The sequence below is a fragment of the Capricornis sumatraensis genome, chromosome 1, assembly GCF_032405125.1.
Source record: "Capricornis sumatraensis isolate serow.1 chromosome 1, serow.2, whole genome shotgun sequence".
Classification (NCBI taxonomy): domain Eukaryota; kingdom Metazoa; phylum Chordata; class Mammalia; order Artiodactyla; family Bovidae; genus Capricornis; species Capricornis sumatraensis.
In genome coordinates, this window is record NC_091069.1 from 34085200 (window position 1) to 34109773 (window position 24574).

General features: G+C 55.8%; 2 protein-coding genes across 5 annotated transcripts; both read left to right on the forward strand.

Annotated features, from left to right (window-relative positions):
- Window positions 1–1141: 1141 nt before the first annotated feature.
- Window positions 1142–9771, forward strand: EMILIN1 (elastin microfibril interfacer 1). 2 transcript variants are annotated; one of them, XM_068971716.1, is made up of 9 exons: window positions 1142–1423; window positions 2255–2486; window positions 3429–3554; window positions 3997–4223; window positions 5549–7468; window positions 7849–7965; window positions 8342–8359; window positions 8499–8636; window positions 9057–9771. In XM_068971716.1, exons 2-9 carry the CDS (start codon window positions 2317–2319, stop codon window positions 9392–9394), a joined length of 3054 nt encoding a protein of 1017 aa, XP_068827817.1. In that variant the 5' UTR covers window positions 1142–1423; window positions 2255–2316; the 3' UTR covers window positions 9395–9771. The 2 variants fall into 2 exon arrangements, with proteins under 2 accessions (XP_068827817.1, XP_068827811.1); XM_068971710.1 differs by lacking the exon at window positions 1142–1423 and having other exon boundaries at window positions 1871–2486.
- Window positions 9772–10245: 474 nt separating this feature from the next.
- Window positions 10246–23119, forward strand: KHK (ketohexokinase). Of its 3 annotated transcripts, none has more exons than XM_068985414.1 (8): window positions 10246–10806; window positions 14138–14254; window positions 17896–18346; window positions 20172–20244; window positions 21079–21225; window positions 22356–22444; window positions 22584–22741; window positions 22818–23119. In XM_068985414.1, exons 2-8 carry the CDS (start codon window positions 14170–14172, stop codon window positions 22901–22903), a joined length of 1089 nt encoding a protein of 362 aa, XP_068841515.1. In that variant the 5' UTR covers window positions 10246–10806; window positions 14138–14169; the 3' UTR covers window positions 22904–23119. The 3 variants fall into 3 exon arrangements, with proteins under 3 accessions (XP_068841515.1, XP_068841637.1, XP_068841579.1); XM_068985536.1 differs by having other exon boundaries at window positions 17896–18030; XM_068985478.1 differs by having other exon boundaries at window positions 18212–18346.
- Window positions 23120–24574: the final 1455 nt, after the last annotated feature.

The following is a 24574-nucleotide window of genomic DNA, read 5'->3' on the forward strand; positions in this document are numbered from 1 at the left end:
TCCCTTCATCTGGTCCCTCATCCCCCAGGCACTCACCAAGCAGCCACAGCCTGCTCTCCCAGGTTGGCATCACTTTGCAACGTAGAATTTGGAAGGGACCTGAGATGACAGACAGACAACAGACCCACAGTGGAGTCAGGGGATTCTTTCAAAGTGATAACACTATGTAGAGGAGAAGCCGGAACCTGCTTTCTTGTGCTCTCACACCCAGTCCATTGCTCTTGCCGAGAATATCTTCTTTCTGTGTCCGTATTCACCCCCATACTAAAAACTTATAACCCAAGCTCTTAACCAGTCTTCTGAGGCTCTCTCTGATTTTTTCCACAATTGACTTTCTGACACAGAGAAGAGCTAACACTTATGTAGCATTTACCACATGTCAGGCACTATTCCAAATGCTTTACATGGATTAACTGAATCATCACAAAACGAAGAAGGAGGAGAGTACTATGATTCCCATGTTACAGATGAGGAAACTGAGACAGACCGCTTTTGCCAACCTGAAGTCTCTCCCCTCCCCTTGTCTCTGGTTCACTTTTCCCTCCAACACGGATCAGGTTCTCTTTCTTCCAACAGCTCTTCTCTGACTTCCCGCAGCAGTCAGCTGTCTTTCTCCTCCTCTTAACCAGAGCGCAGCATCCATCTGTCTGGCCCCCTGGCCTTCTGTCCGTCCGGCCTGTGTTCATTCTCTCTTGTGTCCTGTCCACCAACAGGACCAGCTGCTCCTTACTGAGTCCTTCGTGGGCCTCTGCTCCCTGGGCACCTCGTCAGCGCCCACACCCCGCACTCTCGCCTGATTTCAGTTTAGTACTTCTGCCTCTGTCTCCCAAGTGGCCCACCACGCAGGGAGACCTGGACAGAACCCAATGCTGAGGGCCAGATGGTGAGGGGGGCCAGCTGACAGATTCGGATATCTCACGAGGAGCCTACCAGACAGGCTGGTGGTTGAGTCAACTTCCTTGCCTGCCTCAGAGGCTATCAGACTTGGCTCTGGGGTAGGGAGTGACTTCCTTTAGGCTAAACAGATAGGGCCCAACTCATCTCCCTGCTTCCCCTCCCCCACTCATGGCTTTCACCAAGACAAGCCTGACGCCCATGATCACTTGGCCTTTGGAGAATGAAGTCTTTCTCCTCCTGCCCATGTCCTCTCCATGCGTGACAGAAGTTGCTCTCCATTGCCGGACTCCTTTCTTCCTCTGGCTTCTCTGAATTTCCTGCCAGCCTCAGTGGAGTCCTCATTTTGCTCCCTGGTCCAGTAACTTTTGCTCCTCTCCTCTTCTTTCCTCCCAAGCTACTGACCTGGGTACTATTTAGATTCTAATCTGAGCCATGCTCTTGATTTGCGGTGTTACCTTGGACAAGTTACTTTCCCACTCTGGGCCTCAGTTGTCACATCTATAAAAGGAGGCAGCTGGACTAGATGGTGAGTGGCGGTTCTGCTGAGCCCCTGCAAGTTCATTCTCCCTTTTACGGCTCTCCTCTCCACCTCTCCTAGGGCTCCTCTCCCGGGAGGGGTGGGGGTGGGGGGTCCTGCCCTGGCCCCAGGAGAGCTGTGGTTCCAGCTCCCGTTCCCTGTCTAAGTGACCAGCCCTGGGCCTCCTCCCCAGCTCTGGCCCCGGCTCCGCTCCATGTGGCCTGTCTGAGAGGCTGGCCCCAAGCCCGGCGGCAACTCCACATTTCTCTGTTTTTCCTTTTTTTTTCTCTCTCTCTTTCCCGGAGTTAACAAGAAGCAGATGTGGCGCACGATGGTTGGAGAGGTGGGGGGAGGAAGGGGGAGGCTGGACCGCCAGCCAGACAGGGGGGGAAGGGAGGGGAGTGAGGGAGAGAGAGGCCGGAGGCCAGGGCCCGCCCCACAGCCACTCTTGCGCCTCTGAGCAGCCACAGGGGCAAAGCCCTGTCACCCCCAGGATCTGGTCACTGGGGAAAACCGACAGCGGAGACCAGAGGAGGGCCAGATGGAGCGAGGGGGTGGAGGCCCAGGAGGCAGCATCTGAGAGGGCCAGGGACCAGGCTCAGGAGGCTGGGCTGTGTGTAGGGGGGGCACAGAGAACAAACTCCCCTCAGAAGTGGAGAAGAGGAGAGCGGAAGGAATCGAAGGAGGGACAGACAGGAGCCTGAGGAGGAAAGAGGAGGGGGAGAGGGGTCAGGCCAGGCAGCCAAGGAGGAGGTGTGTGGCTGGGGGCTGCCGGCAGGAAGCTGGGGACAGGACCTGCTGTCCCTCAGAGCAGCGGCATCCCCCCCACCTTCGCTCCAGGCAGAGGCGCCAGTGGTCAGGCCAGGATGTGCCTCTGAGGGCCGCCGCAGAGCGCCCCCACCATGGCCCCCGGAACCCTCTGGAGCTGCTACCTCTGCTGCCTGCTGACCACCGCCGTGGGGGCAGCCAGCTACCCGCCTCGCGGCTACAGCCTCTACACTGGGAGTGGTGGGGCCCTCAGCTCTGGGGGCACCCAGGCCCAGAGTGCCCCCCGACCTGCCAGCCGCCACAGGTAGGAGTCTGGGTCTCAGCCCAAGGCTGGAGGTAGGTGGGAGGGTGGGTGTCCTGGCCCCTGCCCCGGGTACGTTCTTCTGAGCTGTCCACTAGGGCAAAGGAAGGGGTAAGAGGAAACCCAGCCACCAGGTGGCTCTTCACATGCCCGCCTTCCTTCAGGGCCCCCTGGAGTCGATAGGCACCCCCCTACCCCATCTAACCTCAGGAGGAATCACTTCCACGTTAGGTGCCCAGGGAAGCTATCCTGAGAGCCACGGGCCAGGCCTTCCTGTCACTGCCAGCCCACACCAGCCTGGGAGTCTCGGCAGACCTTTCATCCCATGCTAGGGCCCCCTCAGCCCCATGCAGAAACCCACGCTTCCCACACCACTTCTCTGCTCCTTTCCTTTCTCCAGCGGACACTTAGTGGAGGCCGGTCGGGGGTGGGGGAGCGGGGGGCCAAGAATGTAGAACTGAAAGCCCCAGGGTGGGCAGGGCTCATCAATGGCTTATTCTCTGCTTAACCCTGAGCTGGACCCCTGCCTGCTCTGACCACTCCCCTGAAGGGTGAGGAGAAGCCAGGGGATCACCAGGGAACCTGGCCAGCCAGCTCACACAGGCCACGCCAAGCTGGGGGTTGAGACAGAAAGGGACATGAATGAATGCGTGAATTCAGACGCTCCCCAGGCAGCCCAGCCATGAGGATCAACATCCCGTAGTTGTGGTTTTGCTTTCTGGGCCTCCTGTTCCCATATTGAAAAGTCTTTATTGCCTCCTACTACACGGGAAGGCGTGGGGGGTGGGGTGGGGTGAGGAGCTGTCCCTGCCAAAGCCCTAGCTCCCCCTGGTCCCCAGAGGCCCTTCATCTTGTGACCCTCCCTCAGCCCCTCTGGTAGCCCCTAGGCCTCCCCACGGAGTGTGTGTCTCTGGCCCTGAGACCCAGGTGGGATTGTGCCTGCAGGAACTGGTGTGCCTATGTGGTGACCCGGACAGTGAGCTGTGTCCTTGAGGATGGAGTGGAGACCTTCGTCAAGCCCGACTACCAGCCCTGTGGCTGGGGCCAGCCCCAGTGTTCCCGCAGCATCATGTGAGGATGGGTACTTGGTGGGGGCGGGGCCAGGGCTGCCAACCTGGGGGATTTGTACAAAGCAGGTAGCCAGGGGCAGGACCAGGGGCTTCGCTGAGAGCAATTTGAGGAGATGCTGAGGCAACTCTTTGGCTGGTGGGATACTGAGGGCACACTCACTTGGACCACCCTGCCAGCCTTGGGAATGTGTCTTCTGGGCCTGGCCACATTCAAGGAGAGGAGTTCAAAGCTCCAGCACAGAACAAGGGGAGGAAGAACAGGGATTTGGCCTTTGGCCAACTGGCTGACAACTGTCAACTGAGCAAGGCCACATGCTGGCCAGTAAGGGGGACACAGCCTGAGGGACAGTCCTAGCCCACGAACAGTGGCCCCTCTCTGAGGACAGGGGCCAGCATCACTGATGGTGCAGGAGGAGTAAGGGGCCTCCCTCTCCCTCTCCCAGGTACCGCAGCTTCCTCCGCCCTCGCTACCGCGTGGCCTACAAAACGGTGACAGATATGGAATGGAGGTGCTGCCAGGGGTACGGGGGCGATGACTGTGCAGAGGGCCCTGCCCCGGCGCTGGGCTCTGCACCCACCACCCCGCGGCCCCGGCCCCAGCCCCAGCCCGCCCGCCCCAACCTCTCCGGCTCCAGTGCGGGCAGCCATCTGAGTGGACTGGGAGGGGAAGGTGAGTATGGGAGTTGCTGGGGAGAGGAATGGGGACAATGCTGGGGAAAAGCATGGAGCCAGGCTGCTATGGGGAGACCCCTGCTCCAGGTCAGGGCTGGGGGCCGAGGGGTGGAGGAGTGCACAGAACAAAAGATAGTTAATGAGATCCCTGAGGTTCCTTTCCACACTTGACAGCAAGAGACCGAGAGAATGTCTGTGTGGGGGTTGTGTGTATGTGTGTGTGAGTGTGTGAGAGAAGAGAGATTGAGTGAGACCCAGAGAAAAGGAAGGCAGAGAAAGAGAATGTGCTCGCACACGCCCACGTGTGGCCGAGATACTTCCTAGTTGGGAACAGCTGCGGGAGGAACGGGGAATTCCTTGGACAAGTTTGGTCCAAGGGGATAGACACTTGGGACTACAAGTCCTAGCATGCACTGCAGCAGACTACAGGTCCCAGGCGCCCCAGTGGCCTCTAGAGACTGCAGGTCCCAGAATGCAGCAGTCCCCGTTGCCCAGCACTGCAGATGTGTTGTGTTGCCTGCCAGGGAGATAGCCGTTTTGCTGTAATTATGGAAACAGGAACTGCTGGCTGACTCTTCCAACACCCAGCCAGATCCCCTGCAGCTTGCCTCAGAGTTGTGTTTGTCCCTGTGGTGGTGTGGAGAGGGGCCTCCCACATTCACATTTCACTCACCCTGCGGAAGCGATGTATTGTCAGTTCCTTTTTTTCAGCTGCAGAAACAGTTTCCATAAAGTTAGGAGGCATTCTGGATGATAGAACCATATTAAACTTGTAATCCATGGCCTAGTTAATTAACCTCTCTGGTCCTCTATCTCCCAGTCTATCAAATGGGAAAACCTAATGGGCTTCCCTGGTGGCTCAGATGGTAAAGAATCTGCCTGCAAGGAGGGAGACCTGGGTTTGATTCCCGGTTTGGGAAGGAAGGAATGAGGAGGAGGAAATGGCAACCCACTCCAGTATTCTTGCCTGGAGAATCCCATGCAGAGTAGTCTGGCGAGCTACAGTCCATGGGGTCGCAAAGAGTTAGACATGACTGAGCAACTAAAACACACAATGGTATTTGTGCAATGCAGTTGTAAAGGGGAAGGAGCCATGGTGCATATTTGACTTAGAGGCATTCAGTGAATGGAGTTTCTTTCCATCTTTTCTTTTTTGGGGTTTTGTTTTGCTTTCTCTTTCCTTCCATCTTTTCTTGCCCAGGTCACCCAGCTAAGGAATGGCCAAATCAGCTGGGACTCTGCCCTTTCGCTGGAGCTGGGGAGAGAAGGTCCCTAGGAGGTAGGGACCAGCCCCTCAGCCTTATCCCTCCCCTTCTCTGCCAGGTCCTGGGGAGTCCGAGAAGGTCCAGCAGCTGGAAGAGCAGGTGCAGAGCCTGACAAAGGAGCTTCAGGGCCTTCGGGGTGTCCTGCAGGGACTGAGTGGGCGCCTGACCGAAGACGTCCAGAGGGCCGTGGAGACAGCCTTTAATGGGAGGCAACAGCCGGCAGATGCAGCAGCCCGCCCGGGTGTGCACGAAACCCTCAGTGAGATCCAGCAGCAGCTGCAGCTCCTGGACAACCGCGTCTCCACCCATGACCAGGAGCTGGGCCATCTGAACAACCATCACAGTGGCGGCGGCAGCAGCAGGGCTCTGGACCCCACCCCGGCCCCTCCTGGCCACAGTGAGGAGCTGCTGCGGGAGCTGGAGCAGCGGCTGCAGGAGTCGTGCTCCGTGTGCCTGGCAGGGCTGGATGGCTTTCGACGGCAGCAGCAGCAAGACAGGGAGCGGCTGCGAGCACTGGAGAAGCTACTGGCCTCCGTGGAAGAGCGGCAGCGTCACCTCTCGGGGCAGGCCCTGGGCCGCTGGGCCCCTCAGGAATGCTGCCCTCCAGAGCTGGGCCGGCGACTGGCCGAGCTGGAGAGGAGGCTGGACGTTGTGGCTGGCTCGGTGACAGTGCTGAGCGGGCGGCGAGGCACCCACCTGGGAGGAGCATCTGGGCAGGGGGGCCACCCGCCAGGCTACACCAGCTTAGCATCCCGCCTCTCCCGCCTGGAGGACCGATTCAACTCTACCTTGGGCCCCTCGGAGGAACAGGAGGAGGGCTGGCCGGGGCGTCCTGGGGGGCTGGGCCACTGGCTACCTGCTGCCCGGGGCAAACTAGAGAAGCTGGAGGGGCGGCTGACCAATGTGAGCGGAGAGCTAGGGGGGCGGCTGAGTCAGCTGGAAGAGCAGGTGGCAGGGGCAGTGCAGGCATGTGGGCAGCTCTGCTCTGGGGCCCCTGGGGAGCAGGACTCCCAGGGCAGGGAGATCCTCAGTGCCCTGGAGCTCAGGGTGCTGGACAATGAGGGGCAGCTGAGGCTGGTGGGCTCAGACCTGCACAAGCTGGGAGCAGCTGGGGAGGCCCAGCAGGCCGCGCTGGAGCAACTGCAAGGGGCAGTGGGCCTGCTCCATGGTCGCATCGATGCCCTGGGTGAGACGGCTGCAGAGTTTGCACTGCAGCTGAATCTCACAGCTGCACGGCTGGGCCAACTGGAGGGGCTGCTGCAGGCCCGTGGGGAGGAGGATTGTGGCGCCTGCGGAGGTGTACAAGAGGAACTCGGCCGCCTGCGGGATGGCGTGGAGCGCTGCTCCTGCCCGCTGTTACCCCCCCGGGGCCCTGGGGCCGGCCCTGGGGTCGGGGGACCCAGCCGTGGGCCGCTGGATGGCTTCAGTGTGTTCGGGGGCAGCTCAGGCTCAGCCCTCCAGGCCCTGCAAGGAGAGCTCTCTGAGGTCATTCTCACCTTCAGCTCCCTCAATGACTCGCTGCATGAGCTGCAGACCACCGTGGAGGGCCAGGGTGCTGATCTGGCTGACCTGGGAGCCACCAAGGACCGCATCATCTCTGAGATCAATAGACTGCAACAGGAGGCCACAGAGCACGCCACAGAGAGTGAGGAGCGCTTCCGAGGCCTGGAGGAGGGACAGGCACAGGCCGGCCAGTGCCCCAGCCTAGAGGGGCGATTGGGCCGCCTGGAGGGAGTCTGTGAGCGGCTGGACACGGTGGCCGGGGGACTGCAGGGCCTGCGTGAAGGCCTTTCCAGACATGTGGCTGGGCTCTGGGCTGGGCTACGGGAAACCAACAGCACCAGCCAGACACAGGCAGCCTTGCTGGAGAAGCTGCTAGAGGGGCAGGCCGGGTTGGGCAAGCGGCTAGGTGCCCTTAATAGCTCCCTGCTGCTGCTGGAGGACCAGCTTCACCAGTTCAGCCTGAAGGACCTCACCGGTGAGCGGGCAAGAGGAGGCACGCGGGGGTAGGGAGGGGGGTAGGACCTTTTTCAAGTCTTCTCTTTCCCCTCCCCTGACCCTACAACAGCCTAGCCTTAACCTCGCTTACTTGCTCTTTACCTTGCTCTGCATGAATTGCATAACCATCGCTGTCCCAGGGCTTGGCTTGTCCACAAGAGATGACCCAAGGTCCCAGCTCCCCACCCTCCTTGATGGCTCAGACAGGCCTGTGGGTGGAGGTGGGGTGCTGCTCTGCTGCCTAGATACCCAGCATGGGCAGCAAGGGGCCCCATCACCCTGTCCCTGGATCCACCACCTTCCTTGTCTTTTGGAAACTCGTTTTTATGGCTCTCCTTCAACCCAGTTTTGTCACCGTAGGGCCTGCAGGTGAGGCTGGGCCACCAGGGCCTCCTGGGATGCAGGGACCCCCTGGCCCTCCTGGGCCTCCAGGACCTCCAGGCAAGGATGGACAAAAGGGGCCTATGGGGCCACCAGGTGAGCGGGCTGAGAAACTTGCTGCAGCCAGGGCTGCCACCCCCCTGGGCAGCCCTGGGCTTGACATTCTACTCTGAACTTGACAGAGAAGGGGGAAAAGGGTGAGGAACTGGGGCTCCTACATGGCTGACATTGACTAGGAAAGTAACTAGGAGATAGGATAGTCAGTGTGCTGGCCAGTTGACTGTGGGTGGCCTCCCTGCTGTGTTGAAGACTGGCTGAGCCTACAAAGTTGAAAAAAATAGATCCCATCTATCTTCCCCATTTCTGCTTTGGGGGACTGCATAGCACCTGGCACAGTGGGAAAGCAGGTGTTTGCTGAGTGACTCAGCGAGAGCTGTCCTAGTTCTCACTGCTCCCTTTTCTCTCCCCACAGGTCCCCAAGGTGAACAGGGTAAGTTCCCCTCATTCAGTGCTGGCGGAAGGGGACCCGAACCAGGATTTGGAGGACGGAGGGCCTCAGGCAGCCCTGGGGGGTGGAGAATAAGGGGGCTGCACTGAGCATCCACTCTGACACCCTCCCCCCACCCCAGGACCCGAGGGGGCACCAGCAGCCTCTGTGCCCCGGGTAGCCTTTTCAGCTGCCCTGAGCTTGCCCCGGTCTGAACCAGGCACGGTGCCCTTCGACAGAGTCCTGCTCAACGATGGGGGCTACTATGATCCAGAGACTGGTAAGCCTGGAAGCAGGCAGCTGGGCACTGGGGGGATCGGGGAGGCTGTGCGGTGATATGTCCCCATTCTTTCCCTTTCAGACAAGCTGGATCCTTTCTCTGGTTTAGGGAAACCCTGTTCTCTCCTTCATTTATCCCTTCTCACCACAACCTGGATTGAGGGGTGGGTGGGGAGGGGACGAGCCTATCCTTCCACAGCTCTTTCTGGGGGCCTGCTATTGCCCAGGCACTCCTCAAGTGCTGGGGATGCGGTAATGAACAAAAACACCGACTCCCCTGCCGTCTGTGGAGCTCAGGTCCTGGTAGCAGAGGTAGAAAAGACCCAGAGGGTCCCTCCGTAGTACAGTTCTGGAAGGGCTCCCGGACGCCTTCCCGGCCCCTGCCACCTGTTCCCCTCCTCACTGTCACTCTTGTCCCCAGGCGTGTTCACAGCGCCACTGGCAGGGCGCTACTTGCTGAGCGCGGTGCTCACAGGGCACCGGCACGAGAAGGTGGAGGCCGTGCTGTCCCGCTCCAACCTGGGCGTGGCTCGCATAGACTCCGGTGGCTACGAGCCCGAGGGCCTGGAGAATAAGCCGGTGGCCGAGAGCCAGCCCAGCCCGGGCGCCCTAGGCGTGTTCAGCCTCATCCTGCCGCTGCAGGTCGGGGACACGGTCTGCATCGACCTGGTCATGGGGCAGCTGGCGCACTCGGAGGAACCGCTCACCATTTTCAGCGGAGCCCTGCTCTACGAAGACCTGGAGCTCGAACAGGCGTAGACGGCGGGGTGGGGAAGAGCGGGGGTGGGGGGGGACCGGGTCCCACCGGCCCGAAAGTGTCTACGCAGCCAAACAGCCAGCCAGGGGCCGGGCTGCCCGGGGTCGCGCCTGGGACGCGGCGCCGACCCCCAGGGAGCCGCAGCAAAAGCGCCCCAAGCCGAGTGGCGTCCTCCCCGTGGTTGGAGTGCACCGAGTCGGGAACTCTGGGGTCCCCTCGTCCAGACCGTTGGCCTGATCGCCGTCCCTGCAGGACCCGGACTGCGGAGGGGCCCATCCTGGCACCCTCTGCTCCCCCAGCTGGCCTCCAGGCCGGGTCCCTCGGCTCCAGGGCTCTCTCGAGGGGGCTCCGGCCCCCACTGCCATACTAAACTATTCAGGAATAAAGACACTTGGTTTTTCTAAAAAAACAAAAACTAAAACTAAACAAGCCGTCTGCTCTACTATGTGTTCATGGGTCGACAGGAGTACACAGGGGAAGGGGTGAGGGAGCCCCTGACCAGATTCGCGCCCTCAGCTCCGGCCAGAGGAGCTCTGCCTGCACCTGCTCTGGACCCGCGAGCGCTAAGCACGTCCCCCGCTTAGAGCCCCAGCCAGGCCTTCCTCCTGATCGCACCCTTTCCGCCCGAGTCCGCCAGAGGGCGCCGGGACCCGCGACCTCGGCGCCGCTGGGCGGGGTCTCACGTCACGTGACTGCCGCGGCCCACCTTGCGTGTCCCGGCTGCTCCGCCGCAGAGGCGAGGCCTCGGCCTGGGATTGGCTCGACCTCGGGGGCGGGGCGGGGCAGCCGGGACAGCGCGAGCCGCGGCTAGGGATGCTTGCGGGTCAGGCCGCAGCTGCGAGGCCCGACTCAACCCCGCGGGCCTGGGGTCTGGAGAATCAGCTGGTGCGGGAGCGGGCGGGGCACGGGATGCTCTTCTGCTGTACTTTCTCTTGGCGTTCAGGAGGTTGCCTAGCTACGCTTTAGAGAGCTTTGCATCAGCTCCGAGTCCTTCTGACAATTGAGGAAACTGAGGGCAAGAAGTGGAAGACGTAGCCATCTCCTGGGCCACGCAGATTGCCAAGGAGAGGCCGGATACCGAGACCTTGCGGTCTGCGCTCCCAGGTCCTCTGGAGTGGGTGGTCGTGGGGAGCAAGGGCCCAGCTCCGTCCCCTGCACCCCACGGCACCCCTAGCCGCCGCCGGAGGCTCCCCGGAGGAGGAGCTCCGAACGCGGAGGAGGAGCCAGACTCTGGGAGCCGGGACACCATTCACCCGGATAGGAGGCAGAACCAGGGAGGAACCCCATCAGCCGGGTGGCCAGAAAGCTCCGGGAGCAGCTTCATGGAAGAGAAACAGATTCTGTGCGTGGGGCTAGTGGTGCTGGACATCATCAATGTGATGGACAAATACCCAGAGGAGGACACGGACAGCAGGTAGGGGCGCCCGGGCCCCTTGGTGACCCCAGGGGCTGCTGCAGCCCCGCGTTATGCCAGGCGGCCAAGACTGCAGGGATGCGAAGCCGGGGCCCCGCAGCGAGGCTGTGAGAGTCGCCTTGGGAGCCCGTGCCTCATGACCTCTGCCCGGGACCTGGGGAAAGAATTGAGGCCTTTAGTATTAAGCTCCAGGCTTTCGATAGCATTGTGTTCTCCATTTCCCATTTCCAACCCTGGGACCTGTCAGACATCATTATCCCCATTTTACCAAGTAGACTAAGCAAGTAGAGACCCTGAGAGACGCAGTGACTTAACTGAAGGGCACACAGCTAGGAAGGTGTAAAAGCAGTGCCTTCCTTTTTAACAAGACCCGTGCACGTGCCTATCACCAGCATTTACTTCTAATTTATTTACCACTTATAGATCTCATCTGTTTCTTTTAAACAGTGTTTTCGAGGTAGCTTACAATAAGAAGTATGTGCAGTTAGACTGTTCAAAAACATTGAAAACCGTGGTCTTTGAGCTTCATTGTATCTCAGGGCTTGCTGGCGCTGCAGGCAAATTTGGAGATGCTGTGAGTTATGGTCCCGTTGGTTCACGAGCCATACAGACTTTTTCCTTGTGCTGAATTCCAAAAGGAGTTTACCAGAAGTCCTTTTTACAGTCAGTACTCAGTGAACAGCATAGTGAAAAACACCCTTCTTGGTTGTCTGGTGGAAGTTGAAGAGTCATTTGTTGGTTCCTATATTTACTCGATAAGAACTGCACCATTACACGTTATCCCAAGACACTCCAGTGCAGTGGAATGTGTGACTTTCTCTTGGGGTAAGTCTAAGTCTAGTGCTTAGAATAGAGAGAAGAATTGCTTCTTGGCCCTCAGTTTTCTCAGCCAAGACTGGATGAAAGGCGAGTTCAAGATTGAGCTTGGGAAGATGCTACAGTGCCAGTAACCATGAGGCTCACTGAGGGGAGAGCGCCGGGAGTTTAGGCTTGGATCCATACAGCACTATCACAGGCATTATTATATGCTTTCCTCACAGCAGCCCATGGAAAGCATGTAAGGATCAGTCCTGTTCTCTCTTTATAGATGAGGAAGCTAAGGATTTGGAGAAATGAGACAGTTTTTGTAAGGGGCCCACATAGTTAATGAATGGCAGAGCAATAGTAAAACTCACGTGTCCTAATTCTAGGTCTCCAGCCCTCTGTCCTCTCAGTTGCTCCCTGTTCCTTTGCTGCTGCCCATCTCATGGAGGTGACCCTTTGCTTTGGGCTGCTTTGTTTGCCGGACATTAGAGCCCCCGACAAAGGGTGAAGGCACAGTGGGGGCTGGGCACAAGGGTGTGCTGCTGTATAGACCTCACCCACCTGCCAAGGTCAAGTCGGCCCCAGAACTTGGTACACAGTGAGGGATAGGCTTACTCTTAGGAGAACAGTGAATTCTAGGGCTACAGGTTCTCCACGAATTGTGGGAGACCTTGAGGGAACCCAGAGTGCCTGCTCCACTAGAGCTGAGTCCCAGCCCCTTTGAGCTTGCTTGTCAGGAGGCTGGGACCAGAGCCTACTAGTCACCCCGATGAGGGCCGGTCCGATGGTGGGCACTAAGCGAAGTACCTCTCTGAAGAGACCCTTACCATGTCCTCCCCGCCCCTTGCCCTTCATGGGGTGCCTCCTCATCCCCCAGACCCATGGTTCTGCTCCTCTGTGGAGCAGTTTGCTTGTCTTCAGGGCCTCTCTCCCATGCGTCCATCCCACCCAGCCCAGCTCCTGGACTCTGTTGTGCCTCCCAGATGGGCAGACCTGAGTGGGGACCCAGGCCTTCCTAGCGTCTTGGCCCCTCCTATTCCAGGCTCTCTCCCTGGGCAGCAGAGAATCCTCAGGAGGTGCTACCTGGAACTCATCCAGACCCCTGAGGAATGGCCTGGCCTCTCAGAGTCCAAGCCTAAAGGACCTTCCAGAAAGCATCTTCAAAGTTGGGCGTCCATGTGACTTTGAAGGGTTTCCACAGAGTACAGTTATAGCCCCTTTCTCTGAAACCTCCTCGGGCTGGGACCCAGTTAAAAATACAAAGCATTTGGAGTGGTTTGGGGTCAGGAAACCTGAGTTCTGGTATCAGCATTGTCCTTACCTGTTGGTGTGACTCTGAGCAAGTCCAGTCCCTCCAGGCTTCTCCTCTCTTCACAGCATGAAAATCTCTCTAAAGCTCATAGCTTGAGAAGTGTTGGATCCTTTACAGAGTAGTATCCTTCTTTCTCACGGGATCATGGCCCCCTTTTCCAAAGGCTAAAGGGAACTTCAGTGTTAAGTTTTGTGTACAAATATACCTTAGTCTAAAAATTCTACTTATTTCTCTTAATTAGTGGTTCTTTGGTGCTTGTTCCCCTTATGGTAAGCTACCGCAGTTATTATTGTTATCCTTTTTTAAACTGGAAGAATATAAATAACAGCCTGCACTGTTTACCTCACAGTATTATTGGAACACAAATGAAAAATCATTCCAGTGCTTTGACTGTGTATGCATGAGTTATCATTTTTGTTGATGATGATAGCCCATCAGGTGTATCCTGACTTCGTTTCCTTTTGTTACATTTTCAGTAAAGATGGAGAAAAACAAAGGAAAATAAAAGGCAACTATGTGCTGGAATGGATGTGTTAACTAACCTTATTGTAGTAATCATTTCACAGTATATACATATATCAAATCATCCCTCTCTTCACCTTAAATGTACAAAATGTTATACGTCAATTACATCACAATAAAGCTGAAAAAAAGAAAAACAAAGATGGAGAAACATTTGTCTTCACTCAACAATCTTTTTAACTTTTGACAAGTAGAAGTTACCATGCAACTCCCCCACCCCACCTTCTTAAATGATCATACAGTGTCCAGGTTTGCTTCTTGTCTTAATCATTTTAGTCTAAATTATTACTGAAATGGGCTCTCCTAAGGCAGGAGCAGCAGTAGCTTTGCCACCTTTGGTAAGAGGCCGCTCTCAAGGAGGAGGCTTGATGGGAGGAGGGGGAAGGTGGGGAACTGGGTCACTGTTAAAGAGGAGGAGGTAACCTAGAGTCAGTGGAACCCTCAAACTGTGATGACACCGAGGGAGTGCTTTCCTGATGTCAAAAGAATAGTGGGAGACAGATATTAATCACTGTGAGCTTGAATTTAGCCTGGGCTGGGGAATGGACCTGGTCCTCACCTGGGCCTCTTCCCTTTGCTGAGCCTAAGGCTGGCCTGGATGCTTTCTGAGGGGGCCCTCCTGTCTTTTTCATTCTGGGGGCCCTACCGAGGGCTCAGACTGGGAGCTGCAGGGACCCTCCTTGTGTTTTGCAGGTGCTTGTCCCAGAGATGGCAACGTGGAGGCAATGCATCCAACTCCTGCACTGTCCTCTCCCTGCTTGGAGCCCCCTGTGCCTTCATGGGCTCGCTGGCCCCAGGCCACGTTGCCAAGTGAGTGGTGGGAGCAGGGAAGGGCGGCCCTCAGGGTGGGGGGAGAAGGAAGCCTTGGCCAGTTTTGGACAGCCTTGGACAGTCTCTGAGAAATGGTTTGTGACCTCCAGAAATGGGTGGTGGGGCGGAGGGGAGTGGAGGACCAGCATCCCAAACTCTCCCTCGTGTGGCTTATCTGCTGCTCAGTCATTAATGTTGCTCTTGTCAAGGTTTCATTTTCACAGCCTGTTTCCTTGGCCACTCCCTGGAGCCTGCTTCAGCTTCCCACCTTCTCCTTCCTTGCTTCCAACAGACTCTCTGCGGTGGATGTGACTTTGCCCTTCTCATGTCCCTTGTCCTGCCTGTGCTTGTGGCAGAAGGTGGTTAGGGACATGCTGTACCCACCCTCCCTCCAGGATGTCCTGCATCCGTGGTCCCAGGGTCCAGGCCCACAGTTTCTTTCTTAACTGAGGGGGCAGGGCCAGTGTTTGTGTCCCTGATGTTCACTGAAGCATCAAGAGCTCCCTGCCCAAGGACACCCCGATGCCACGTGCTAAAACTGGGCCCAGACCCATGCTTCCATTGGCCAGAAGGCTGCCACCCATAGTGGCCCATGCACTTGCTCTGTGTTGGCTGCTGCAGGGACCCAAGAGCTCTTTGACCCCTGGCACTGCCAACTCAGCAAGCACTTATCAGGAGGCGAGGCCCACACTTTGCCTACTGTGGGCACAGGGGCAGGCTGCCAGGTTGTTGGCCTGGAAAGCACAGCCCTTTGAACGCTGTTAGAGCCCAGCCCCAAGTTGCAGCCAGGTTCCTTTCCCTAGGAACTGGCATGGAGAAAATAATGGGGCCAGAGCCTGCCCTCTGAGGTGGGACAGAGGGACCCAGAGCCAACAGCCGCTCACTTGCCAACCCTCTTCAGCAGCTGCCTTTCCTCCCAGCTAGAGCGAGATCGGGCCTCTTGCTCTGGGTGGCGGGCCCAACTTTGAGTAGCAGTCATGCTGATAAGTGTGCCATTCCAAATTCTCCCCACATGCTCAGCAAACACTGTGTGAGCACCTCCCGTGTGCCTGGCACTGTGGGGACTAAAAGGTATGTAGCAAACCAAATCCTGTTTTCCATCCATGCAGTAGAAAAGTGTCAGTCACTCAGTCACGTTCAACTCTGCAGCCCCACAGATGGTAGCCCCCCAGGCTTCTCTGTCCATGGGACTCTCCAGGCAAGAATACTGGAGTGAGTTGCCATGCCCTTCTCCAGGGGATCTTCCCCATCCAGGGATCAAACCTGGGTCTCCTGCATTGCAGGCAAATTCTTTACTATCTAAGCCACCTGGGAAAGCTGCTGTTTAAAGGATCCTTAAGGTGTAAGACAAAGAATGATGCCCTGATATGGTACCTTTATACCAATCTGTATTGTCCAGCTTTGGTGTTGCTGAAAGTGGGGTCCAGTCATAGTGAGAAAGGCCAGGATGGTGGCTGCACTACTGGGTGTAGTTGCCAGCTCTTGGTGACAGGACTCTGCATTTCCAAAGAGCTGGGAGGGACGGGGTGGTCTTCTTGTTTTGCTGGTGCAGTCTTCCTGAGGGACTGCCCCCACAACTCATTCTGACCAGAGGGGATTCTGAGCAGGAGTTCTGGACCCATACTGAGGGGCCTCAGGCACTGGGTGGGCTCACCATGCTGTGGAAGGTGAGGGCAGTGAGCGGGGCCCCTGGCCCCCACCAAGGCAGCACCACCTCCTGGCTGGGCATCATGAAGGCAGGTGTGGAATGAGAGGAATCACATGAGGACAGGAAGGACTTCCAAGAGAGGAGTACCGGGGGATGGGCAGGCAGAGGGAACCGGGGGACAAAGTTCAGTTCAGTTGCTCAGTCATGTCTGACTCTTTGTGACCCATGGACTGAAGCACGCCAGGCCTCCCTGTCCATCACCAACCCCCGGAGCCTACTCAGGCTCATGTCCATTGTGTCGGTGATGCCATCCAACCATCTCATCCTCTGTCATCCCCTTCTGCTCCCACCTTTGATCTTTCCCAGCATCGGGGTCTTTTCAAATGAGTTGGTTCTTCACATCACATGGCCAAAGTATTGGAATTTTAGCTTCAGCATCAGTCCTTCCAGTGAATATTCAGGACTGATTTCCTTTGGATCTCCTTGCAGTCCAAGGGACTCGCAAGAGTCTTCTCTAACACCACAGTTCAAAAGCATCCATTCTTCGGCACTCAGCTTTCTTTATAGTCCAACTCTCACATCCATACATGACTACTGGAAAAACCATAGCTTTGACTAGACAGTCCTTTGTCGATAAAGTAACGTCTCTGCTTTTTAATACACTGTCTAGGTTGGTCATAGCTTTTCTTCCAAGGAGGAAGTGTCTTTTAATTGCATGGCTGCAGTCACCATCTGCAGTGATTTTGGATCCCCCCAAAATAAAGTCTCTCACTGTTTCCATTGTTTCCCATCTATTTGCCATTAAGTGATGGGACTGGATGCCATGATCTTAGTTTTCTGAATGTTGAGTTTTAAGCCAATTTTTTCACTCTCCTCCTCTTTCACTTTCATCAAGATGCTCTTTAGTTCTTCACTTTCTGCCATAAGTGTTGTGTCATCTGTGTATCTGAGGTTATTGATATTTCTTCTGGCAATCTTGATTCCAGCTTGTCCTTCATTCAGCCCAGCATTTTGCATGATGTACTCTGCATATCAGTTAAATAACCAGAGTGACAATATACAGCCTTGACGTACTCCTTTTTCTATTTGGAACCAGTCTGTTGTTCCATGTCCAGTTCTAACTGTTGCTTCCTGACCTGCATACAGATTTCTCAGGAGGCAGGTCAGGTGGTCTGGTATTCCCATCTCTTTCAGGATTTTCCACAGTTTGTTGTGATCCACACAGCCAAAGGCTTTGACATAGTCAATAAAGCAGAAGTAGATGTTTTTCTGGAACTCTTTTGCTTTTTCCATGATCCAGCGGATGTTGGCAATTTGACCTCTGGTTCCTCTGCCTTTTCTAAATTCAGCTTAAACATCTGGAAGTTCACGGTTCACATACTGTTGAAGCCTGGCTTAGAGAATTTTGAGCATTACTTTGCTACTGTATGAGATGAGTGCAATCGTGCGGTAGTTTGAACATTCTTTGGTATTGCCTTTCTTTGGGGTTGGAATGAAAACTGACCTTTTTCCAGTCCTGTGGCCACTGCTGAGTTTTCCAGATTTCCTGGCATATTGAGTGCAGCACTTTCACATCATCATCTTTTAGGATTTGAAATAGCTGAATTGGAATTCTGGGGGACAAAGTATCACCTTGTAATTATTAATACTGCCTTGTCTTGCACGGTGCAGGCCACAGTGCCCTCACCTTCTTGGTTCGAACAGTGTACATATCCTCAGTCCCAAAATCCACCCCATCTAGCAAAATCTTTCCTGCTTGAATCAGACCGAAGGCTAGGGTCAGTCAGGACCTAAAAGAATGTCCATGAGGGTTTTCCTCCCTGAGCTCTAGCCATGCTCTCCCACCTCTCCTGCCCCCCCAAGCCTGTGACAAACCCCAGTCCCTTCCTAGCCTCTCCGCTTGCACCCCAGGGTCCCCGATGGCCCTGCCACCTACCCTCTAATCCCCAAATCCCCGCCGAACTGCACCTCCCCGGTTACTCCGCCCTGGCAGTTTTGTCCTGGACGACTTCCGCCGCTATTCTGTGGACCTCCGCTACATGGTCTTTCAGACCACGGGCTCCGTCCCCATCTCCACAGTCATCATCAGCGAGGCCAGCGGTAGCCGCACCATCCTACATGCCTACAGGTTTGTACACCTGTTTGCACCCTGCCAGCTGCTGCCGCCACCATCACTCAGCCCCCAGAGCAGGACCCTCCTCTCCAAGGCCTGTGTGCTCCCCACTGGAAGGCCTGGAAGACCTGGGCCACTTGGAGTCTCTAATCTGTGTCTCCTTGCCCTTCCCTTGGCTCGGGCTCCCCCCACCAAGCTTCCTGGTGGCTGACTTCAGGCAGCGGGGCGTGGATGTGTCTCAGGTGGCCTGGCAGAGCAGAGGGGAGACCCCGTGCTCTTGTTGCATCGTCAACATCTCCAATGGCTCCCGTACCATTGTACTCTACGACACGTAAGGCCCCCTGGCCTGGCCCGCCATAGCCCACCAATCAGTCTCCTCACTTGCCACACAGGCATCCCATTTGCCTGCCTTTCGTGGCCTCTCTCTTTGTACCAGAAATTGTTCCTATGCCATACTGTTCAGTGATTTTGGAATTGTTTTCAATTAGGGGACAAGTGAGGTGGGAAGGGGTGAGCTTTGCTCTGCCTGGTGACTTAGCCTTGGTCAACACCAAGAAGAGGCAGGCAGACCTGTACAAAATGTAATTTATGATGTGATTCCTTCATAATTAGCCAATCAGAGCCTGGGTGTGGGGGTGGGTAAGTCGTTTTGAGGGCATGGGAGATGTGATTCAAACCATCTTGATCCCTGAAGGGGGCACACTGGAGTTTCCAGGGTTGCCAGCCTGCAGCATGGCATCAGGAGCTGGGGTTTGGGTATTCAAAAAAGATGAGCCACTCCCAAGGGTCCAGCATAATGAGGCTAGACCAAATGCCACATACCATCCACAGCCATTGCTGAAAGAAGGAAGAGGGACATTGGGTCAGCAGATAAGGGCCATCTGATGATTTGCTAACCTGGTGGCGGGCGGGGGGAGGTCATTTTAGGTCCCAGGCTGCCAGGGAGAGACTTCTCTCTCCCAGATTCCCTCCTGAAAAATCTCAGAGGTTTAGTTTCCTGAGAACCTAGTGTGTGTGTGCCAGGTACTCTGTTAGGGCTGAGATGGCCCAAGCCCAACTGCCCTGGGGTTCCGGCTGACCCTGCTGCCCAGCATAACCACTGGGCCTGGGGGAGGGGCAGTCATTCTAGGACAAGATTTGTAACCAATGGCCCTGGGCTCTTTGTGTCCCAACGAATGAGTGGGTAGGCATACACCCTAGAGGCAATCTTCCCATTGGGCAATGCTTGGTCATCTGCCCATTGAGCAACACCCTGTAGCAACTTTGATCAGGGACACAATATGGGTATTCACAGGAAGGGAGGGAGAGAAGCTCCAAGGAGAACTGTCTATTGCCTACTGGCCTCGGTCCAGGCATATCCACACACATTATCTCCAGCCGCAGCAGGCCTGTTAAGCTAAGGGTCAGCCCCGTTTACCAATGGGGACGCACCTCAGAAGGGACATAGTTAGGCAGCTAGTTAAATCCAGGGAGGATTCAGTGCAGAACAGGGAGGGGAGGCCACTGGCTGTGTGTAGGTCTCTGGCTAAGGAAGATCAAGGCAGACCCTTCCCAGGTTTCCACACCTAAGTCAGCCAAAAATCAATTCATCCTCAATCACCAACCTTGATCTCAGGATTATAACATGGAGCTGCCAAATTCAGGACAGTGGTGCTGACACTGCTGGGGCAGCCAGAAGTGAGTAGAACCAGACCTGAGCTTTAGGAAGAATGGCGGTTGCCTTTGTAGTTTCCCAGGACACTGCATGCTGGGAGCTGTGTGGGCTGCTGGCAAGAGGAATTCTGGGAATTGTAGTCCCTGGTGCTCTTAGAGCATTTGGGGAGATGTGGTCTCCAAAGCATGTAGATTGGCCCCTTACTTGACACATGCGGTGGATGAATTTGCCTTTAGATAATATCACAGCCTCAAACACAGGAAGGGGCACCCTAGGAAACTACCTCCAGTCCCCCATCTGGATGGAGCTCAGTGGGGTAAGGAGTGGTCTCAAGTTTAGCCTGGAACAGGGTCTGTTCCAGGGCTGAGCCTCGGAAGCATGTGCTATAGATCCAGCTTCCTGCCATGCTGCAGGCAGTGCCAGGCATAGGGGCCCTAGCAACGAGTTAGAGATCTTGGCTCTGGCTGACCTCACTTTGTGCCTTCTCTGTTCTGTGACTCAGGAACCTGCCAGATGTGTCCGCTAAAGACTTTGAGAAGGTTGAGCTGACCCGGTTCAAGTGGATCCACATTGAGGCAAGACCTGCCCTACCTGTGTTTTGAGGGCCTCAACCTTCCAGCCCCTCCGCATGTTCTGCCTCCTTGGTTTTCGAACCATGGAGTTCCTTAGCGATAAATGAGACCAGCACTGCCCAACCCATCCCCTCTCTGTCCTCATTTATGTTTTCAGGTGGGCAACTGAGGCCCAGAAAGATTCAGTAATGTACTCAAGATCACACAGCAGGATCCAGAAGCAGGAGGCTGGCTCTAGGCAAAGTCCAATGCTTTCTGTTACAGGCTGCCCCACCCGCTCCAGATTCAGTCTCTGGCAAGAGCCAGCCTGTGGGAGACCTGATCTGTTAACTCTGGGGAAGGCAGGAATGAGAGGCCCCAACCCAGCTCCCAAATAAAGGAAACTAGAGTCTTCATTCCAAGAGAACATTTAGAGTCTAGATGGAAGGAGATCTTGAGAAGTCCTGAGTTCTAGTCTTAGCTTTGTCATTTAATTTATTGTAGTCCTTAGGAAAGTCTCTCTTTTTTTGGTCACACTGTGTAGCATATGGGACCTTAGTTCCTTGACTAGGGATTGAACCCATGCCCTTTGCATTGGGGGTGCTAAGTCTTAACCACTAGACTGCCAGGGAAGTCCCAGGAAAGTCTCTTTTATTCTTTAGTCTTCTCATCTGTGAAATGGGAGGGCTGGTTGATAAGGTCTCCAAGGTCCATAACAGCATTGAAATTCTGAGACTTAGGATGAGTTCCAGCTCAGCAGCCCTGGCTCCTCTCCCCCCATCACCCATAGTTCCAGCAGGAAGGGAAGAATGAGCCTGCCTGGTCCTCAGCTGCCTGCCCTGCCCTGCTCTGCTCCAGGGCCGGAATGCATCAGAGCAGGTGAAGATGCTGCAGCGGATAGAACAGCACAATGCCAGGCAGCCTCCAGAGAGCAAGATCCAGGTGTCTGTGGAGGTGGAGAAGCCGCGTGAGGAGCTGTACCAGCTGTTTGGTTATGGAGATGTGGTAAGCATCCCCTGCAGCACCCACCCCCCGACCCCACACACTCCCCCCAGCTCCCAGCCACATCCAGCTTACTTTGGTTCTTAAACAGAGTCTGAGTATTCCCTTATCCTGCCTTTCACACATGGTGATGTTGGCAGGTGGGGGCAAAGCAAAGAGACAGACTCCCTGCTTTGGGCTCTTGCACAGACCTCCACAGTAGCCAAGAAGTAGAATTTCTCAACCCCAGGGGGCTCATGGGTATCTCCAGAGGGATTGTACAAGGCCAGGACAGCCAGCCACAGGGCCAGCCTCTCCTCAGTGGGCCTCCTGTCTTTTCCTTTGGAAGGGAAGAATGAGCCCGGCTGGCTCTGAGCTCCCTGCCCTGCCCTGCCCTGCTCTGCTCCAGGCCAGAACGCATCAGAGCAGGTGAAGATGCTCCAGCGGATAGAACAGCATAATGCCTTCCAACTATGGGGTGGGAGCCACTAGGGGGTGAGGGAGGGTGGGAAGAGGACTTGCCCATGTAAACTTGGAACATAAATGGAATCTGGGTGATAATCCTAGCACCATAGTAAAGCAGGTTGGGCCCTTGGCTGCACATTTTAAAATGTGGATGCCTTAACTCCACCTTCTTTTTTTTTTTTTTCAGTTTGGTTGATAGAGGTAGAGCCTGAAGTATTTTTAAATAAAACTCCTTGGTGACTCTAATGTGTAGCTGGTGTTAAGAAAGCTCTAGAAACCACCCCCCCCCTTTGTTTTAAAGATGAAGAAATCAGACTTAGAGGGCACAGTTGTAGGAGGAAAGCCAAACAAAACCAAAACCCTCCTCAGAGCCGTGATTTAACCCGCTTATGGTAAACTGCACCCCAAGATGGCGCTCACGACCCACCCTGGGTTTTCAATTGTGAGGAGATTCGTTGATCTTAGAATAAATAGGCTGGGACTTTTGTGTCACAGCTTACATGGCTGCTTTCCAGCATATCTTGAGCGAGTGAGAAAACCTTTTGTGAGGTACAGCAGGACGCTACCTGAGGGCTTAGGCGGCCATGTTGGAGGAGCGGCATTATAATATCAATATCAGGCAGCTGGTGGTATGGGACAGCTGGGGCTAGAGCTCAGATGACCATCAGCCTGTCTTCCACTGCCCACAGGTGTTTGTCAGCAAAGATGTGGCCAAGCACTTCGGGTTCCGGTCAGCAGAGGAGGCCCTGAGGGGCCTGTATAGCCGCGTGAGGAAGGGGTGAGCTCGCAGAAGCCAGGCCGCGCCCCGGTGCGGGTGTGAGGAGTGAGGGAGCCTGGCATCCAGGGTCTGCCCTGGGAGGGGGACAAGGCTGGGGCCAGGGCTGGGCTAACAGCTCCCTGAGTGGAGGGTGTTGCAGGGCCACGCTGGTGTGTGCCTGGGCGGAGGAGGGCGCCGACGCACTGGGCCCTGATGGACGGCTGCTCCACTCCGACGCTTTCCCACCGCCCCACGTGGTGGACACTCTGGGGGCCGGAGACACCTTCAACGCGGCGGTCATCTTCAGCCTGTCCCAGGGTGAGTACCCCAGCAGGAGGCACAGGGCTGGGGCCCGGAAGACCCGGCTGACCTGGCCACTCGTCCCTCTCTCCAGGGAAGAGCATGCAGGAGGCTCTGAGGTTCGGCTGCCAGGTGGCTGGCAAGAAGTGCGGTCTGCAGGGTTTTGATGGCATCGTATGAGTGCCCTGTGGCAGCGGGCACCGGCTCACACCCTGCCCCAGGCTGGCGTCACTGGCTCCTGTTGCCTTCTCCTCTGCGGCCAGCCTGGCATCGGGCTGCCCTTCTCCCTGGGCCGATCTGGGCTGTGGGAGGGCTCCACCTGTGACCTGGCATCTCACTTGGCAGAGTCGCAGAGCAAATAAATCTTCCCAGAGCCAGCTTCCTCCTGGCAGTCTGTGGGTTTTCAATGACTGAGCTGCTCTGGCTGGGGATTCCAGAGGTTTTGATCCAACAATCCTTCACCCTCTTTTTCTCTATTTCCCCAAATTCACCTCTTGTCCAGGCCCAGAGGAGGGCCTGCAGAGACCAGAGCATCAGGAAGCGACCCAGGCTTGCCATGAGCTGTGCCCTTGCTGGAGGCCCAGGTCTTCCTGGTGAAGAGCAGCTACCAGTGTGGGTGTCAGTGCCCAGGAGGCAAGGATAGAGGGCCTGACTTGGAGCCTTCCTAGTGGGAGGGGAGACTTAACCCCTTGCACCCCAGGGAGCCTTCCCAATAACCACAAGCCATGAGACAAGCTCCTCTGGGTGCTGGTGCTGTCACAAGACTCCAGTGGCCACAAGCACGTCCACGTGGCTGAGCCAACCTGACAGGCCAGCAGGCAGGGAGCCTACTCTGTGGTTTGGTGGAGCCTCTGCAATTCAAAAATATCTCCCCAGTAACTGCCCTGAAGCCCCACTCTGGAAGTTTCCTTGGAGTCAAGACGGTGCCTCGGCCACAAATGTGACCCAGGATACAGTGGTGCCTTCCCTGGGAGAGACCCAGACTGAAGGCATGTGGGAATCAGCAAATGTCCATGTGGGAGTTGGGGCAGCAGGGTGAGGCCATAGAATGTGATCAAAGGTATGGGTTTTAGAGTCAGATAGACCTGAATTCAAATCAGCCACTAATTACCTACGTCACCTTAGGTATGGGTTTCCCTGATAGCTCAGTTGGTAAAGAATCTACCTGCAACGCAGGAGACCCCGGTTCAATTCCTGGGTTGGGAAGATCCCCTGGAAAAGGGATAGGCTACCAGCTCCAATATTCTTGGGCTTCCCTTTTGGCTCAGCTGGTAAAGAATCCGCCCGCAATGCGGGAGACCTGGGTTCAATCCCTGGGTTGGGAAGATCCCCTGGAAAAGGGATAGGCTACCAACTCCAATATTCTTGGGCTTCCCTTTTGGCTCAGCTGGTAAAGAATCCGCCCGCAATGCGGGAGACCTGGGTTCAATCCCTGGGTTGGGAAGATCCCCTGGAAAAGGGATGGGCTACCCACTCCAGTATTCTTGGGCTTCCCTTTTGGATCAGCTGGTAAAGAATCCGCCCACAATGCAGGAGACCTGGGTTCAATCCCTGGGTTGGGAAGATCCTCTGGAGAAGGGAAAGGCTACCCACTCCAGTATTCTGGCCTGGAGAATTGCATGGACTGTATGGGGTCGCAAAGAGTAGGACACGACTGAGTGATTTTCACTTTCACCTTGGGTATGTTACTGAATTCCATCTTCCCCAATTTCCTGATCTGTCAAATAGAGATCATTCCATCTGGTCATATAATTATGGTGAGGATGAAATCACAATCTATAAAATGCCCAGCATGATGCCCGGTGTGCACTAGGCACTCTGTAAATGGCAGTTATTATTAATATTTTCAGG

What these genes read in the sequence shown, in the direction of transcription:
- KHK (XM_068985414.1), top strand. Translation starts at nt 14,170, where the DNA reads ATGCATCCAACTCCTGCACTGTCCTCTCCCTGCTTGGAGCCCCCTGTG. An exon ending in GCCCCAGGCCACGTTGCCAA is followed by an intron (nt 14,255 to 17,895) that starts GTGAGTGGTGGG and finishes CCGCCCTGGCAG; the next exon opens with TTTTGTCCTGGACGACTTCC. An exon ending in ACCATTGTACTCTACGACAC is followed by an intron (nt 18,347 to 20,171) that starts GTAAGGCCCCCT and finishes TCTGTGACTCAG; the next exon opens with GAACCTGCCAGATGTGTCCG.
- EMILIN1 (XM_068971716.1), top strand. Translation starts at nt 2,317, where the DNA reads ATGGCCCCCGGAACCCTCTGGAGCTGCTACCTCTGCTGCCTGCTGACC. An exon ending in CGACCTGCCAGCCGCCACAG is followed by an intron (nt 2,487 to 3,428) that starts GTAGGAGTCTGG and finishes TTGTGCCTGCAG; the next exon opens with GAACTGGTGTGCCTATGTGG. An exon ending in CAGCCTGAAGGACCTCACCG is followed by an intron (nt 7,469 to 7,848) that starts GTGAGCGGGCAA and finishes TTGTCACCGTAG; the next exon opens with GGCCTGCAGGTGAGGCTGGG.